Source organism: Sciurus carolinensis, chromosome 14 (assembly GCF_902686445.1).
Source record: "Sciurus carolinensis chromosome 14, mSciCar1.2, whole genome shotgun sequence".
NCBI classification, from domain to species: Eukaryota; Metazoa; Chordata; class Mammalia; order Rodentia; family Sciuridae; genus Sciurus; species Sciurus carolinensis.
The window spans coordinates 27,178,668-27,196,850 of record NC_062226.1 but is presented as its reverse complement, the minus strand read 5'-3'; the positions used below and the strand labels follow the sequence as shown (position 1 = coordinate 27,196,850).

Sequence of the window (18,183 nt, the reverse complement as noted above, 5' to 3'; positions counted from 1 at the left end):
TTTTTTTTTTTGACTAATTTAGGTAGGATCTCTAGCAATTGTGTTGAAAATATGTTCTTTCTGAACTTTTTTATGTGGATGTTGAACTTCCAGAATTGATCCTCCGATTTTCTTATCTTTGTAATTTTCTCTTTTCCCAACTGTTGTATTTTTTAACAGAATCTTTAATAGTGCCATTGATTTTGTCATATTTTTATTTGTTCTTTTTAAATATACATGACAGTAGAGTGTATTTTGACATATTTTATATACATGGAGTATAACTTCCCATTCTTGTGGTTGTATGTGATGTGGCATTACATTGGTCATGTATTTATGCTAGATGAGTGCTCTACCATTGAGCCACAACCCCAGCCCTGCAGTCATGTATTTATGTATGAACATAGGAAAGTTATGTCCAGTTCATTTTACTGTCTTTCCTATGCCTATCCTCCCTCCTTTCCCTTCATTCTCCTTTGTCTAATCCAATAAACTTCTGTTCTCCCCACTCCTCTTTTTGTGTTGGCATCCTCACATCAGAGAGAACATTGGTTTTTGGAGACTGACTTATTTCACTTAGCATGATAGTCTTCAGTTCCATCCATGACATAATTTCATTCTTCTTTTTGGCTAAGTAATATTCCATTGTGTACATATACCACATTTTCTTTCTTTATTCATCTGTCAAAGGACACCTAGGTTGGTTCCATATCTTAGCTATTGTGAATTGAGCTGCTATAAACATTGATGTGGCTGCATCACTATAGTATACTGATTTTAAGTCCTTTGGGTATATGCCAAGGAGTGGAATAACAGGGTCAAATGGTGGTTCCATTCCAAGTTTTCTAAGGAAATATGCATACCACCTTCCAGCGTGGTTGCATCAATTTGCAGTCCCACCAGCAACGTATGAGTGTACCTTTTCCCCCACATCCTTGCCATTCTTTATTGTTACTTGTATTCTTGATAATTGCCATTCTGACTAGAATAAGATGAAATCTCAGTGTAGTTTTAATTTGCATTTCTCTGATTGCTGGAGATGTTGAACATTTTTTCATGTATTTGTTGGATTTGTCATATTTTTGTTTGAAATATTCATGTTTTCTAAAAGCTTCTTAGGCTCTTTTCCTTATTATGGCATTCTGTTTTTGCTTCAGGACTATGCATTTTAAAGTTTTAGTTTTTCTAAAATGTTTTTTGCTCTCTGCTGCATTTTGTTTTGCTAAATCCCATCTTTGTGGATATTTGTTTTCTGGTATTTTTATCTTATTTCGTTTGTGTTTTTTTATGACACAAGTTTAATGTAATTGTTGATCTTTGTTCATTGTTAAGAATAAGAGATTGTAAATCAATTGGAATCTTTTTTTTTTAATGGTCATTCCTCATTAACTAGTGGACTATACTATGGAATAATAAGAGTATATTAGTTTTTTCATTGGAGAAACTCCTAAATGTCAGTATTTGTAGGTCATTTCTCTTGGATTGTTTGATTTTCTCATAGAAAAGTTTTACAAGACTTAGAAGCCAATACAAAGAATATTCTATAATGTCCCTTTATTTTCCCAAAATGAAGTTTGTAGACATTATAATTCTTATACACATAATCCCCCAAATCAATCTAAAGTCTTAATATAATGTAGAAATTAAAAGAACTAATGTATGTTTCAGTGTGTAAATGCTCAAGCATGACTACATTGGAAGACATAATAAAACAATTCAGATGCTTGTATTTATAAGTAGGGTCACAAATACAAACTCTTACTGTGAATAATATTGTTGTTAGTAGTTTGATTTTTCAAAGCAGTGAATGAATTTCCAACAACAAAAAAATAAAATTGTATCTTCACTAACATGGCTATTGTATTGTTGAGAAATAAGGGCAGACCATTGTAAACATGTTTTTCACTCTGTGATCATCTGATAGGACATTTGAAATTAGGTAGGACACAAGATAGATTTTCATATTCTGGATGGTAGAATGTCTAGTGTTCCTGACGTAGGCCTCTAAATGCCAATTTACCATTATGATAAATCAGGAATATACCCACAAATTTCCAAAATATCTGATATCTTCAGAGCTACTACTTTGGAAGAAAAGAAGTATGCTACAGCTGGCAAAACTGATATGATCAGAGTCAACGGAAGAAGCAAAAGGTCAACTATGCAAAATAAGCATACCTGTTCCCCATTTCAAGTTTATCCTTTTATGCAGATGACATACAGAGCCCTTGGATAGTCCTCCCTAAAACTTCCCCTGAGATGGAACTAACTGTGGACTTCATTTACATGTGATTTTTTTTTTTTCTTTATTAATGTCATTACCAAGTGAGCAAACTGTTGCCAAGGCAAATGGAAGTTTTGTGTAGAGCAGTCTTGACCTAGGCCTTTACTCTCCACTTTATTCTTGACTTTTCTCTTCCAGGGTTATAAAAAGGCAAGGCTTATCATTCTGCCTAGTTTGTCAGTCTTCCTTTCTTCCCTCAACCATGGTCAGATTTCTTTTAAGATCTGGCTAACCTACTTAATTTTTCCTGAATTTACCAACTCATAATTCTTTAATTTCTTTCTATACTGTAGTGTTTTTCTTTGAATTGGCAACCCTTACCTTTAGTCAGTATTTTCCAATTCTTGGGTATACCAAGAAAGAAAAGAAAAGGAGTTCTGTAGTTGACAATTCTAATTAATATAAGAAAAATCAGGTGCAATTTCATTAGCCAGGGTAAGCTACATTGGTTGCTGTTAAAAAAAAAAAAAAAAAAAAAAAAAAAACTCTAAAATTTCATTGCTTTAGCACAAAGAGTATTTGTCTTTATACAAAATCTGTTGTGGCTTTTCCTGGTCATGAGTATTCCTAGGCAGCTTTCCTATCATTGGTGACTCAGGGATCCAGGCTGTTTCATTTATGTGGCTTTCTCATCTTGGAGTTCTTTTCTTTCACACATGCAGATGGAAGAAGTACATGGAAGATCCTTTGGGATATTGTGAGGCCAGTCCTAGAAGTGGTGTATGATACTGGACCAAAACACAAGTTAGCTCTATATAGAGAAATGAGAGAATACTTACTATTGGTACTAGTTAATATTCTGTACCAGGCTTATCACTTTCTCTCAATTAACAATATAAAGAGCAACAAAATATCTTTTGACTACCTTCTGGGTATTTAGACACTGTTGATTCCTGCAGTAGAGGAACTTGTTTGTGTCTGTTAATTGCATTTAGTCATTTAAAGAAGCTATTAAATGACAATACAATAAGTAGTGCAATAGAGGTTTATTTTATGAGAACATAGATGAAGGTAGAACTAATTCAAATGACAACATTGAAAAACCCAAAGAAAGCACTCTTGAAAAATGTTTCTGAATGCTATGGGTAGTAAGACAAACTTTAGGATGCACATCATCACAAACTTTAATATCTGGCATTACTTCTTTGAGCTTTATTCTTCTTGCATAATGGACTAGATAAAATACTTCCTTGCTGATCTCATATGGTTTCTGTGGATATCAAATGAAAGATGAATTTAATAAACTTTGTTCACATCATATAAACCAGAGAGGTAATATTATATAGTTGAAAGGACCTTGAATTTTGTTGGATAAGACCTCAGTGCTTTTAGTGGCTTTGGGTCTTATTAGCTATGTTCTTTAGACAGAAAAACTGCTGTGAGTCTATCTATATCGTGTTGCCTACAATACCTGTGCTACTTACTTTATAAGGTAGATATCATGGGCAAACTCAATAATGCAAATGAAAGTTCTTTGAAAATTATAAATGCCTATTTAAATGTAAGACATTCTTAATATTTAACCATCTATAACAGTGGTTAAGATTCGTACAAAAATCTACCATGTAGGTTAATCTTGTTATGTAAAATTCATATTCTACATGGGACACCTGTAATCCCAGTGACTTGGGAGGCTGAGGCAGGAGGATCATGAGTTCAAAGGCAACTTCAGCAACTTAGCAAGACCCTAAGCAACTTAATGAGACCCTGTCTCTAAATTAAAAAAATATAAAGGGCTGGGGATGTGGCTCAGTGGTTCAGCACCCCTGGGTTCAATCACTAATAGAAAAAAAAAAAAGAGAGAGAGAGAGAGATTTATACTCTTAAGATGTTGAAAATGTGCTTTGTCTTATAGTATGTTCAGTCTGTTTTCTTAAGATTTGCATCAGGTTGGGCTCTATTGTAGCATTTTAAAATGCTGGAATGTAAGAATTGCAAGTTTAATTTTAGCTGTCCTAATATTAATGTTTACTTTATACAAACTAAACAGAGAACACTAGAATGAGCATTTCATTCCAAGGAAGAAATATGTATTAATTTAGATAGAATTCTTGTATATAACTTCTATGCTACAGATTTTTTTTTTTAATTACTAATCTGTTAAACATCCTCATTTCTAAATCTTCTGGCAAAGAGCAGATTAGCACAAAAATAGGGCTTAACTCAGTGTAACAGTCACTTTAGTATTGCTGCTTATATTTTGTTTTGAATAATCATGCTTGATGTTTATTCAATTCCCATAGGAAGGCTGGTTTCGGATAGCTGAAAATATGGGATTTCAATGCCTGAAGATTGAAAGCAAAGATCCTCGGCTAGATGGGATAGACTCACTTTCTGGAACTGAAATCCCCCTGCACTATATTTGTAAATTGGCCACTCATGCCATTCATTTGGTGGTCTTTCATGAGAGGAGTGGCAACTACCTCTGGCATGGCCATCTACGACTCAAAGGACACATTGACAAGAAATTTGTTCCTTTCCAAAAGTTACAGTTTGGTCGTTATCCTGGAGCTTTTGACAGGTAAGTTTAGAGCCAAAAGGGGAAGTGTGAAATAAATGTTGTCCACATGTGAGTTTTTATACTTTTTTTCATTTTGTAGTGAAATCTAATACATTCACATGAATGTTCATAGTAACCTTTTTTTTGGAGGAGAGGGTACCAGGGATTGAACTCAGGGGCACTCAACTACTGAGCCACATTCCCTCCCTATTTTGTATTTTATTTAGAGTCAGGGTCTCACTGAATTGCTTAGCACCTCACTTTTGCTGAGGTTGTCTTTGAACTTGTGATCCTCCTGCCTCAGCCTCCCAAGATGCTGGGATTACAGGCATGCACCCAACTAGTAACATTGTTCTTAATGCTTCTAAATGAAAAGCAACCTAAATATACTTTAACAATAAAATAATAAATGTATATGTATTATGTATATATGTATTATGTCTATAATTCATGCAATGAAGTATTATACAGCATAGAAACAATTGAACTACCGCTCTAAACACCAGCATGGTTAAATCCTACAATGTGGAGTGACAAGGCAGAAAAGAATACAAGTATTATGTATAAAAAGCTCAAATACAAATGGATAAAGAAACTGTGGTATATATACACAATGGAATATTACTCAGCCATAAAGATTAATAAAATTGTGACATTTGCTGGTAAATGGATGCAGTTTTAGAATATCAAGCTAAGTGAAATAAACCAAGCCCAAAAAACCAAAGGCTGAATGTTTTCTCTGATAAGTGGATGATGATAAATAAAGAGGGGTGGCAGGTGGGTGGCAAGAGAAGAATGGAGGAACTTTAGATGGTTTAGAGGAAAATGGGGTGGGAGGGGGAGGGGGAAGGAAAGATAGTGAACTGAGGCAGACATTATTACCCTATATACATATATGATTACATGAATGGTGTGGTATACATTGTATATAATCATAGAAATGAAAAGTTATACCCCATTTGTGTACAGTGAATCAAAATGCAGTCTGTAAAAATTTTTTTTAAAAAAGTGTTGGACTGGATTCATGCAAGCATTAGTGCATTATAGTTGTACATAATAGTGGGGTTCATTTTGACTTAATCATACATGAATGGAATATATCATTTGTTCCATTTCAATCCCAAGTACCTCCTCTTTCCTTCCCCTTCTCCCTCCTACTGTTCCCTTTACTCTACTCTACTACTAGTCTTCCTTCTATTTATTTGTTGTTGTGGTTTTTTTTAATTGGAGCTTTATATATATACATATACATAAGGGTCATTTCATTCTACAGTTCAACTATGTATAGAAGTATGTCCTTTGCTATCTCAGTAATAAAAATGTTTCTAATGAGAAAGTTATTTGAAGGAATTCATGTAAAATTTGACAGTGATATTGGCAATTACAGAATGAAAATTAAAACCCTTGAAATTGGATAATAAATTTGAAGTTTCTAATCTAGAGTTATACTTTTCTTCCCCTTTTGAAGTCACTAATAGTGATGCTTTAAATACCATAATCTTATGTGTAGATAGCAATAAATATTTATCATTTGCCTTAAAGTTTGACATCCTTATACAGATTTTCAAATTATAAACCCTTCTTGGAAACTTCCAGAGAGGCAATGCTTATCTGTCACACTTGAGAACTATCAGAGTGTTTATTCTTGCCCTCTTATTAGTATTTAAAATCATGTATTTGAGAAACCACTGAAAAAAGTATTCAAAACTGGAGCTGTCTACATTTTTTGTGTACATAAAGTCAAATCTTTCCTAAACCAAACCAGGTTTTTAGTAATAAAATGACCAATAATATTATAGGAGTGGAGGGAAATAGTTTGTTGTTATTATTGTCTCCTTTTATTGTTCTAATCATAATCTTACAGTTTTCTTACCACTCCTATGCATACTTTATTCATTATATATTTCAAATAAGTTTTTTAGGAGAACATTATCTTTTTTGTAAAGTTTTGTGAGTTTATTTCAGTGTTTCATTAATAATTTAGTGAAGTTCAAAATTATCAATCAGAAAATACCTGTTAAACATAATGTCTGCCAATAGATAAAAACCATCACTACATTGTAATATCTTATATAAAGAGAAATGGAAAAACTCAAGGAATATTTTTAGAATGGGGATATCCAAAATATACATGACTGATTCCCACATAGCATTTTGCCTGTTAATGAGTTCTAGACTCTTTTAATTACTCTTTTGTCTTAAGTGTTAAGAACATTTATTTCTTCAGAAGTAAATCAGTAGTTTAAAATTAAATCATTAAGCTTTATTTTTTGCCTGAAATACCAAAGTATATATGAACAAGTATAAAAATATTTTAAAATACATGAGCCAAATACTTAAAACTCAGTTGCTGATTGATGTCAGATTCTCCAAGTCTTACTAAAGTTACTAGTTGATATCTGAGAAAGAAAATACACTTGATATTTAGCTATTTTGCTAATGTTTAATATTGTAAAGAGGCTGCCAGTATTCTGGATTATTTCCTTATAATAAATCTTAACTTTTGTTTTCAGGCCAGAGTTACAGCAGGTTACTATTGATGGACTAACAGTGCGTATTCCAAAAAATCCAGTGCACTTTCTAGAAGAAATACCACACTCAAGGTTTATTGAATGCAGGTATAAAGAAGCTCGAGCATTCTTTCAGGTTAGAGATAACCAAATAATATACTTTTAAATTAAAGGAAATATGCTTATTTTTAATATTTTAGGGGGAAATGAAGGAACTTATGGACAATAAGTAAAATTATCTTTTCAGTTCATCTATTTTCTTCTAGCTTCTGTTCTTTTAATTTAAAAAAAGATTAAAAATTAACCTAAAAAACAATTTAATCCCTAAATAGATAAATAAGTACTTATTGTTTTATTCATATAGACTTTGATGGGGTTACCATTGGTCTTTGCCTTTAGTTGTAATAGCTTATAAACTTGATAGAAGATAGTAGAGTATCTTTTTGAAGCAATCTAGGAAGAAAGAGGTTACTGTAGAAGATGGACCATGTAGATTTAGAAAATATTTCATGAAAAATATAATTTTTCTCAGAGGTTTGCTGATGAATATGAATTTTTGTGTTCATAAAGGGTTTTTGAAGGCAAATGCTACACAAAGACCAAATGCTTTTTGAACTTTACTTTATTCTGTTGCTCTAGCTTTCAATTCAATGAACATTTATTGAAAGCCTGTTTCCTAGGCTTCTGGCCCTGGGGATATAAAGGTGATTTTGAAGGGCATGAAAGTTCAACTTTAAGAGCTAACATGAAACCAGAGATAAAGTGAAAATGGGCAAAATGACAGTGGGGTTTTGGTACCCCAATGCCCTTTATTTTCTAGGGTTCTATGCAAAAAAAAAAAAAAAAGCTGCATGTGCAAGGGTAGGAACAGAATAGTAAAATGAAGTACCAGCTTTATTATTGTTGCCAAGTGCCTAAGACCACAAATGCCAGGTTTCTCTGATATGATCTGCTGGCACCCAAACCTAGGCCTACGTGGGCCTTCCTAGCCCTCTTTTTTAAGCATTGTAACAGCAGGGTTATAAAATTTACTGATCCTCTTGGCTGAAAAGCTAGAAAAATATATGTGTGGTTGGGCTTACTCTAGTAGACAGGGGCTGCCTGGCATTATCCTAGCACATGGTAACAAGAAGCAGAAGAGTGAGTGAGTTTGGTGCTTAAACAACCACTCACTCTTCCTGCCTTAAAAGAATTGCTATGGTTGTCACCTCTGTCATGGCATTTATCACAGTGTATTACAAATGTCTGTCTTGTCACCCAGTAGGGGATTTAGTAAAATTATGTAAGTTAGTAAAATTATGTGTTCTTCTTGACGACAGTATTCTTATTCACCTCTGGAGCCCCAGTATCTATTACAGTACGTGGCACAAAGAAAATATGCAAAAATGCATCAAGAATTAGTGCTTATCTCAATCAAATGATTTTTAAAAATATTTTTAAGTTGTTGATGTACCTTTATTTTACTTATTTATTTATATGTGGTGCTAAGAATCAAACCCAGTGCCTCACACATACTAGGCAAGTGCTCTACCACTGAGCCACAACCCCAGCCCATGAATCAAATGATTTTTTTGAGGACACTTATTAGAACTAATTCACCAGCAAGGTTGGAACTACTTAACAAGCATTTGCCCATTCATTTGCCCTTCTCATTTGTGAAAAGGCAGCATAAAATGCAAAATGATTCAAAATAACTGAAAAATCATGTAGAGAGTATCATACATTTTTTTTCTTCTTTTGGTACCACCAGGGATTGAACCCAAATGCATTTAACCACTGAGCCACATACCCAGCCCTTTTTTTTTTTTTTTTTTTTTTTGGTGGTGCTGGGGATTGAACCCAGGGCTTTATGCTTGCAAGGCAAGCGCTCTACCAACTGAGTTACATCCCCAGCCCTGTGTTTTATTTTTAGACAGGGTTTTACTAAGTTGCTTAGGGCCTTACTAAGTTGCTGAGGCTGACTTTGAACTTGAAATCCTCCTGCCTCAGCTTCCTGAGCCACTGGATTATAGGTGTGGGATTACAGGTGTGCAATTACAGCTGATACTTTCTAAGTCTATATTTCTTATTCCTGGTTTTGAAATGTTAAGGTGAACACTCAATCAGGATTTGAGTAAAGAGCATGGATAAAGGATGCTCAGAGTGCATATCAGTTTATAGCCTTATCCTTTAGGTGTTTAAAGTACCATCCAACAGCAAGACTATAATGCTGTCTGTAGGTCATATTTGTGACACAAACAGATGGAACTTTGTATTCATTCTCGATGTTTTTTCTACAACATTCACTCACAGTGAGGCAGACTTGTGATTCCTAATTCGTTTTCCTCTTCTGCTAGCGTGTTGATATTACTGATAGACCTAATGGGGTTGATAACTCCTTTTTTATTCTTATCCTCTTAAATATTTCCTTCTTGATTATTTTTATGTTAGAACCATGATTAAAAAAAATAACGAGTCTGTTTTCCAATTGAAGTGTACATGTATGTATTTCAACACTTGATGGCGCCAAATAGTCTTATATATAATACCCACTATAAAACACACAACAATGAACCAATCAAAATAAAGTTACACAGCTGCCTTCTAAATTTCTTTTTTTAAAAAACGATTTTTTAAAACAATTTTAGACTTAGATAAAAGTTGTGAATACAATACAAATAGCATTTTGAGTATGCTATGGATCAGATGCCGCACAAACTCAAATAATTTAACATTTTCTAAAAACAAAAACATCTTCCTATATCTCCTAATATAAAAATTAGGAAAATGCTGGGCATGGTGGTGCACACCTGTAATCCCAGTGGCTGTGGGGGCTGAGGCAGGAGGATCACGAGTTCAAAGCCAGCCTCAGCAGCTTAGCAAGGCCCTGCAACTTAGTGAGACCTTGTCTCTAAATAAAATATAAAAAAAGGTCTAGGGATATAGCTCGGTGGTTAAGTGCCCCTGGGTTAAATCCCCCTACTACCTTAAAAAAAAAATTTAGGAAATTAATGCAGATTATTACCACTTTCTCCCACTGAAATTTTACTAATTGTCCCAATAAAGACCTTTATATTAAAAAGGAACTTAGAATCACATGTACTAATTTTCCTGTCTCCTTAATCTCCTTCTGTTTCGGGTTTCTCAGTCTTTTTATTGCTTTTATGACCTTGATACTTTTAAAAATGATAGTCCAGATATGTTGTAAAATGTCCCTCATTTGGGAATTTATCTGTTTTTTTCCTTATGTTAGATTCAGATTAAACATTTTTAAAAGGAATACACAGAAATGATGATGTGTTCTTGTTTTATGCCATCAGGTGCTGCCTGATTTTGATTTGTCCAATTACTGCTGGTGTTCCTATCACACATTTGATTTGTTATCTGCCAGCCTTACGTTGTTTGTTTTTCTCTTTGTACTTAATAAGTATTCGATGTGAAATTACTTTATAGCTATGTAAGTATTATTTTCCTCTTCAAACTTTTTCTTTCATTGAGCCCAGGGACTTGTGCATGCTGGGCAAGCAGTCTACCACTGAGCCACATCCCCAGCCCTCCTTGTCAAACTTTCATTTGTTTTTATCAGTGTGGATCCAAGGTTTCCTATTTTATCTAAGGGATTAGATTATATTATTAAGATTTTAACATAACAAGATGTTCTAGGCTTATTATATAATTTCCCTTCCCCAATACTGGGATCAATTTTTTCTCTGATTACTTGTTCGTTAAAGAAACCAAGATCTGGAAATCAGGTGTACCCATTGCTATTGGGGTTTTGCTGCACACAGGCCCTCTAAGTGTACAGGGGTATGGTGTGTATGTCTGTATTTTATCTTTTTCTATTGAAATCTGAATTCGCATCATTATCTAGAGGTAACAGTATATCCAGGTACATTGTAAGTTTTAACGGAACAACGTAGAGTTCATTTTTATATTTCTGGCTCCTTTCTCAAACTGAGAAAATTGACTTCCACTATTCTTAGCTATATTAATTATTTGTTTAATCTTCCCATATGTAACCGATATCTCAACAGATCCCCCTCCCCATGTGGATGTTTTTCTCACCCTGCATGGACATTGCTACCCTTATTGGGCTACTCCCCTGTATGACACCCTTGTCACCCTACTAAGGCTCTAAATTGCTACATCTGTCTGCTCATCTACAGGGAGACTCTCCTCAACCCTGCTTGGCTCTGACATCCCATAATACCAGGCCACCCCTGTGCACAAAAACCTCTATTACTCCACCCTACCTAATTGGTCTTATTGGTTCAGGAAGGAAGGGAAGAATGGGAAGTTTTCTCCTGACTTTATTTACTTTTAATTATTTTCATAAATAAACCACGAACTTCAGAAGTAGGATTCTATACATTTTTCTGAACTTGGTTTTGTTTCACAGGGAAAAAAAACATATTACCTAATAATTCATGAGCTTCACCAGTTGAATTTCAGTGAGAAACCAGAAGGGAATATGGAAATATCTGGATACCTGACCTAGGAATATCTAGACAGCTATATTCTTCTTCTCCTTCATTCACTAAATTTTTGATCCTTAGTTTCCTCATCTATGAAATGAGTAGGTACTTCCTATCATGTTATATTTCTTTGATATTTTGGAGGAGTCCTTCCAGATCCCAGGATTCTTGTCCATTCATTGGCTAAACAGGAAAAATTAAATGGACCTTTCTTTTTGGTAGTACTGGGGATTGAACCCAGGACCTTGTGCACTCTACCAACTAAGCTATATCCCCAGCCCAAATGGATATATTTAAATTATGATGCTAATTTTTTTCTTTTTCAAGAGGACTAGGACATGTCAGGCAAAGGAAGCAACATATATAAAGGCACAAAGGCTAGAGAAGTTGTAGTATAATTGGAAAGTTACATTTTATTGCTGCAAAATGAATTGTAAGGAGGGTGGAGGTGAGACTGACCAATAGGGACCAGAACACAATGTCCTTGTCTCCTAGGCCAAATAATTTAGGTCTTTGTCCCCTAGTTAGTGAAGCATCACTGAAGAATTTATAGTGCTTTCTTCAGTTCTAAAACTCTAAATATGAAGAAAATCAGAAAAGCAAGATGACTGAGTAAATGATAATATTTATGTAAAACTTCATATTTGGCAAGGCATTTTCCTCCTTAAATCTGCTCAGCAATCATGCACAGTGTAATTATTATACTCAGTTACAAAGGAGAAAATTAGATCTAAGAGAGGTTTGTTTATTCTTTCATTCTCATAGATTCAACAAAAATGCAGGCTCTGTTCTAGACACTGGAAATATGTCATAAATGGCATAAAGTAACTTTCCTTCACTGAGCTTATTTTCTTCCAAGATCATAGCTAAAAAGTAATGATCATAAATTTGAACACAGATAATCTGATTCAAAATCTCAGCTCTTTCTACTTTACTACTGTTTATAAAGAACAGTAGCATCAATGAATGATGAAACATCATTTAGTTTATTTTGTTTCAGTTAGGCTTGTAGCTATGGTAATTAGCCTTCTTTCCTCCTAATTGCCCAACCTGCTAAATTGTGACAGGAAGGAGAAGTTGATAAAGGTGTAAGTGTATTCCTTCTTTTTTAACTGATCTCTCCTAGAAAATACTCCTATATTCTTATTTTAATGTATGACTAAGAAGTAACTGTAAAACTTGATATTTATTTTAGAAAATGTATATAATGTGGCGTTAATTACCACATTTAATTCAGATGTCACAGAAATGTTTCCAGTAATTTGAAAATAAACAGCAGCTGATACTGTTTATTAAATCTGTAGCAGTACCTTGATGATAACACTGTGGAAGCTATGACCTTTCGGAAGAGTGCAAAGGATTTATTGCAACTAGCAGCCAAAACGTTAAAGAAATTGGGAGTACGATTTTGGCTGAGCAGTGGAACTTGTTTAGGTAAAATTCTTGCTGCTTTATGTTTGTCTTCTTGTCATTTCATCTATCCATTTTGTCTTTAGGGATGACCAGTTAAGTTGACAAAATATTAGTAACATTCAAAGTGTAGTATTTACAGACAGAGTAAACATTTGTGCATGTAGCAAAGATCTATTGTTTTTTTTCACAGAAATTAATTTCAGAAATATAAAATAGAATCTTTGGAAGATGATGTTTGTGTTTACCAAACCGTGTAAGTAATATGTAGAAAATTTACATCAGAATATGTAGACTATAGTTGATTTTCAGATAATCCTTAAACTGGCATTTTATTATTTCTATCCCAAAGACTATTTTTGTCTTTAAAAAAAAAACTTTTTTTTTTTAACTTATGTATCATATAATCAGTCTGCATTGCACCAAAAGTTTCTAATAAGAGGAAGACTGAAAGGGGTGTCATAAGGTACCACAGACCTTTTCCAGATCATTCAGAATATTACTGATTCTTCATCTGAGAGGGAGAACTACAGACTTTCCTATAGTCCTTAGACAAGTTGCTATTAAAATCTGAGAAAAATTTCTAGATTTCTGATAACTATTCATTAGATCAAACTTCTTTGGAATTTAGAATTAAATAGAATCTTAAATGTTGTTCTGTTTTTGTTTGTTCCCTGTTGACTAAAAGTATGGTTGATTATAGCTGTATTCATTGTTTCTTGATTAGAACTGTACAAAATTTTACAAAAAAAATCTACCAAAAAAAATTTACAAAAAAATTTATACAAAAGTAACTTCAGCTTCTACTTTTATAAAGAGTTGCCATATAATTTGTTGTTCAATCTGAAAGTGAAAGGAAATGCCATAGTTATTTATTCTGGTACAACAGGTATAGACTGGGATTTGGGGTTATCCTTCCATTGGACCATGTGGAAGATTATATAGTTCTTCCTATCAAGGAGCTTACAACTAGAATAAACCCAAAGAGGAACATTGTTCACACAATTGTGTGATATTTGCTTTAAGATTTAACTTTTTAGAAGCAAAGTTGTATTATAGTCTGTGTCATTAAAAAGACCTCTTAAGGCAGGTGCAGTGGTGCACACGGGCTTGGAATGCTGAGGCAGGAGATTCAAGAGTTCAAAGCCAGCCTCAGCAACACGTGCTAAGCAACTCAGACCCTGTCTCCTAAGTAAAATACAAAATAAGGCTAGGGATGTGGCTCATTGGTTGAGTGCCCCTGAGTTCAATCCTCAGCACCCCCTGCAAAAAAATACACTTCTTAAACATTTGTCATAGCTGGGCATGGTAACCTAGCCCATATATGATCCCAGCAACTCAGGAAGCTGAGGTAGAATGATTGCAAGCACAATACCAGCCTCAGCAACTAAACAAGACCCTGTCTCAAATAAAAAATAAAAAGGGTTGGGGACATAGCTCAGTAGTAAAGTACTCTTAGGTTCAAAAAACAAAAATAAACATTTGTCATAGTTTGTTTTGAGTTTTTAGGCCTGTGGATTTCTTGATTTAAGGGCATTTTTGAAATAAGAGGGTTGAATTAGATGAGCTTTCCATTTTTTTATAGTTTATAATTATTTAATAGAATTATTTTAGAATTCCTATAGCAATGCCTATTAGGATAATTGTTAATACTTATTCAGCAGTGTCTGCTAGGGAAATGTAGAATATTGTTTACTTTTAAAATGATTTGGATGGAAAGATTAGTAGGGTAATAAGGAAAACTCATTCTGAGTTTTATCTTAATAGTAATATTAAGATATAAGTTTTATTTTTTTAGGACAGTGCTCTAGTATCTAAGTGAGTGGACATATAGTAAACACTTAAATATCTTTTGGCAGTTTGTGGAAAATTGAAGCTAATATTACTCCTTTTTTAATATCGTCCATCAGGAATGAGCTATTCAGAACTGGTAAATTCTATAAATATTGACTGAGGAAAGATATAATGATTAATAAAATTGTTTTTAGCACACCTAAAGGCAGCATTCATCACTAAATATCAATGACTAAACATTCTGAATAGCAACTTAACTTTTTTTGAATGGATGACCCATTATGGGTTGGATACTCAGTAATGGGTCATTTATTACTCATTTTTTAAAAATGAATATAAAGTGAATGACCCAGTTAACACATTTTAAAGCTAATAATTTATACAGAAATTAAAGTATGTCATGAAAGCTTAGGAGGAAGCTGAGTATTCAGACTAGTGAAGAAATTTAGATAGGCTAGATAGACAGACTAATAGACTGATAGACTCCTATAACCAAGTCTTTTCATTTGGAATTTAATTTTCTAAAAAATGGTTTTGGTAAAGTATCCTAAGTCTAATCCTATGAAATAAAGTTCATTGCTAAAAGAGATCATCAATTTTTTAATTTAAATTTTTAATAAAATTTATGCTTTTTGTTTTAGGATGGTATCGGCAGTGCAATATCATTCCTTATAGCAAAGATGTTGACCTAGGGATTTTTATACAAGATTACAAATCTGATATTATTATAGCATTTCAGGATGCAGGACTTCCACTCAAACACAAGTTTGGGAAGGTCAGTAACAAAACTTGGCTTTATTTCTTAAGTGACATGTCTCAATTATAGAGTTTATATAAAGCAACTCAGACATAATTTTTTTTTGTTTTAATAGCAATAGTTTATTTTGGCAAGTGGTGCTGGCATACAGATGTAGCAAAAAAAATTTTTTTAAATAGGTGAAGTGAGTGAAACATTTTAATATAGTTGATCCTGGTCTGAGTAGACCACTACATTTGCCTAAGAAAACTGCTCAATATGAAAAAATAGAACACTTCACAATTTGTGTGTCATCATTGCACAGGGCCATGCTAATCTTCTCTGTATCATTCTGATTTTAGTATATGTGCTATTGCAACTAGCACTGTTTACATAATTTTATCACTCAGTATTGATGGGTTCAACCACTTCTGATTTCTGCACTATTTAAGGAAAAGCCTGAAAATCTGGCTTTTAATCTATCAGTGAGGAAAGGAGCATCTTGAACTCTAGTTAATAAAGTTTTTGTTAATTTACTAGTCAATAATATGTTAAAAAATTAATACAAAAAGTAATCCTACCTACCCTATCTGAAGTTATATTATTTCTCATGAGTTATTTAATTTATGTTTACCTATGAATTGATATCATTATAATTATCAACACAAAACATTTCATTGATTATTAGGGGGGAAATATAGAATCATTGTAAAGAAGTACTTCAGTTTCTTGTTTATCTTGCATGTCTTAAGTTATAGCAGTTTCCTCAGAGGTCTACCAGAGATAGGTCATTATGGTATAGATGAAATGTTGCTCCAGACAATTTGATTCCTATACCCCTAAGTCCATGATCCCTGGTGATTATCTTGCTCTTAATTTGCTTTTTTTTCTGTACCTAAATTTTTTATTTCTTCTTCTATCGTGTATATAAAGTAATTATCTGTGCTAGCATGTGGTTATGTGTAATACTGCTTTTCTTATTTATCGATTGATTATGATGAGAGACTTATTTCCTGATTGCTTTTCTTGGTTATAAAGATGTAATTTTTCTTTGGATTCTTTCCTTCTTTAGTCAGAAAGGGACTCTGGAGCAGAATGTTTCCATTTTCTCTGCAGTGATAATTTTAACTACCATAAGTCATTTACTTTGAGTTGTCATCTGTTGTAAGAAACATTATTTTTATGTGCATTTAAGAAAAATTAAACATCTTTCATTTAAGAAAAATTTAAACATCATTGCCACTGATACTTTCTAATTTCAGAGGTGCTCCAACTTGAAAAAACATGCATCTTACAATTAATACTCTGTAGATGTAAAGATAAGAATCCTTTTATCTTTGTAAAAAAATTTTTTTTAAATGTATTACCATTATTTCAATCTTTGAAGGTTTCATCTTCACCCTAGGTGGAAGACAGCTTGGAACTATCCTTCCAAGGAAAAGATGATGTAAAACTTGACATTTTTTTCTTCTATGAAGAGACTGACCATATGTGGAATGGAGGCACTCAGGCCAAAACAGGAAAAAAATTTAAGTACGAATCAGATAAGTACTTATTAAAAGGGGCTGTAGAAATAACTTTAGAAAGAAAAAATAGGGGAATAACATAAAGAAAAAAGAACAGTTGTCAAGGCTCCATTGTTTAGCTAATGCTTTTCTAACTACCCCATAGAGTCTAATTATGCCTGTGAAGTGAGAACCTCCTATGGGGATGGTCTGGGAGGAGGAAATGTTCCTAGGTTTGTCAGTTGAAGGAGTCATGGTCAAAACTCTTGAGTCATCAAAAAGAGAATATCAAAGCAAGGAACACAAAAATCAAGCTCAGAGCCTAAAATGAAAATCACAGTTATAGGAGTCTGATAACTATATGGGAGTCTTGTAACATAGTGTTGTTAAGAAGGAGATAGTCAAGGTGAAGTTTAAGTGAAGAAATTGAGATTGAATGGGGATGAGTCCATGAGTGCTGGGAAAGCTTTAGAAATGTGCCTGTAATATAGACATAAAGAATATACTTTGGGCATAAGAGCTACTATATTTTATCAAACGAATAATGTAACAGTATTTTACATGTGACTAATAAAGTAGAAACACTGCTAGTTAGTTATAAGACACATGTTTCATAAGTTGGGAAGAGATGTGTTCAGAATTGATGAAATTTAGTATGTTAGATTGGTATTACTAATACCTAAGTTTTTAAAAATGCTCTCCTACTCAAACTCTTATATTGGATAAGACAAAAGTGACATTAGAGGCACTGGGGCTATAGCTCAGTTGGTAGAGTGCTTACCTTGCATGTACAAGGCCCTGGGTTCAATTCCTAGCACTACACACACACACACACACACACACACACACACACAAGACATTAGAGTACCTGCTCTCTTTTATAATGCACTTTATCCACTGAGTGGAGTAGAATGGAAAGAGGGAAAAAGTACACACATGAGCACACTAGCCCAAAGAGCATAGGCATGAGTCAGACAGACCTGAGAAATTTCTTGTCCACCCTAACTAACT

The 18,183-nt window shown here is 33.6% G+C and overlaps 1 protein-coding gene and 1 non-coding gene across 3 annotated transcripts in view; one reads left to right on the top strand and one right to left on the bottom strand.

The window, feature by feature from the left end:
- Fktn (fukutin) overlaps positions 1-18,183 on the top strand; it is an 87,798-nt gene that overhangs the window by 37,959 nt on the left and 31,656 nt on the right. For both annotated transcript variants that reach the window (XM_047525343.1, XM_047525342.1), the window contains 5 exons: positions 4,507-4,784; positions 7,277-7,409; positions 13,032-13,161; positions 15,573-15,706; positions 17,073-17,200. In XM_047525343.1, the coding sequence (XP_047381299.1) occupies positions 4,507-4,784; positions 7,277-7,409; positions 13,032-13,161; positions 15,573-15,706; positions 17,073-17,200 (803 nt within the window). The remainder of the gene's footprint in view (positions 1-4,506; positions 4,785-7,276; positions 7,410-13,031; positions 13,162-15,572; positions 15,707-17,072; positions 17,201-18,183) is intronic.
- LOC124965088 (U6 spliceosomal RNA) lies at positions 15,949-16,053 on the bottom strand. Its single transcript, XR_007105095.1, has one exon. It is a non-coding gene; the product is annotated as a U6 spliceosomal RNA (small nuclear RNA).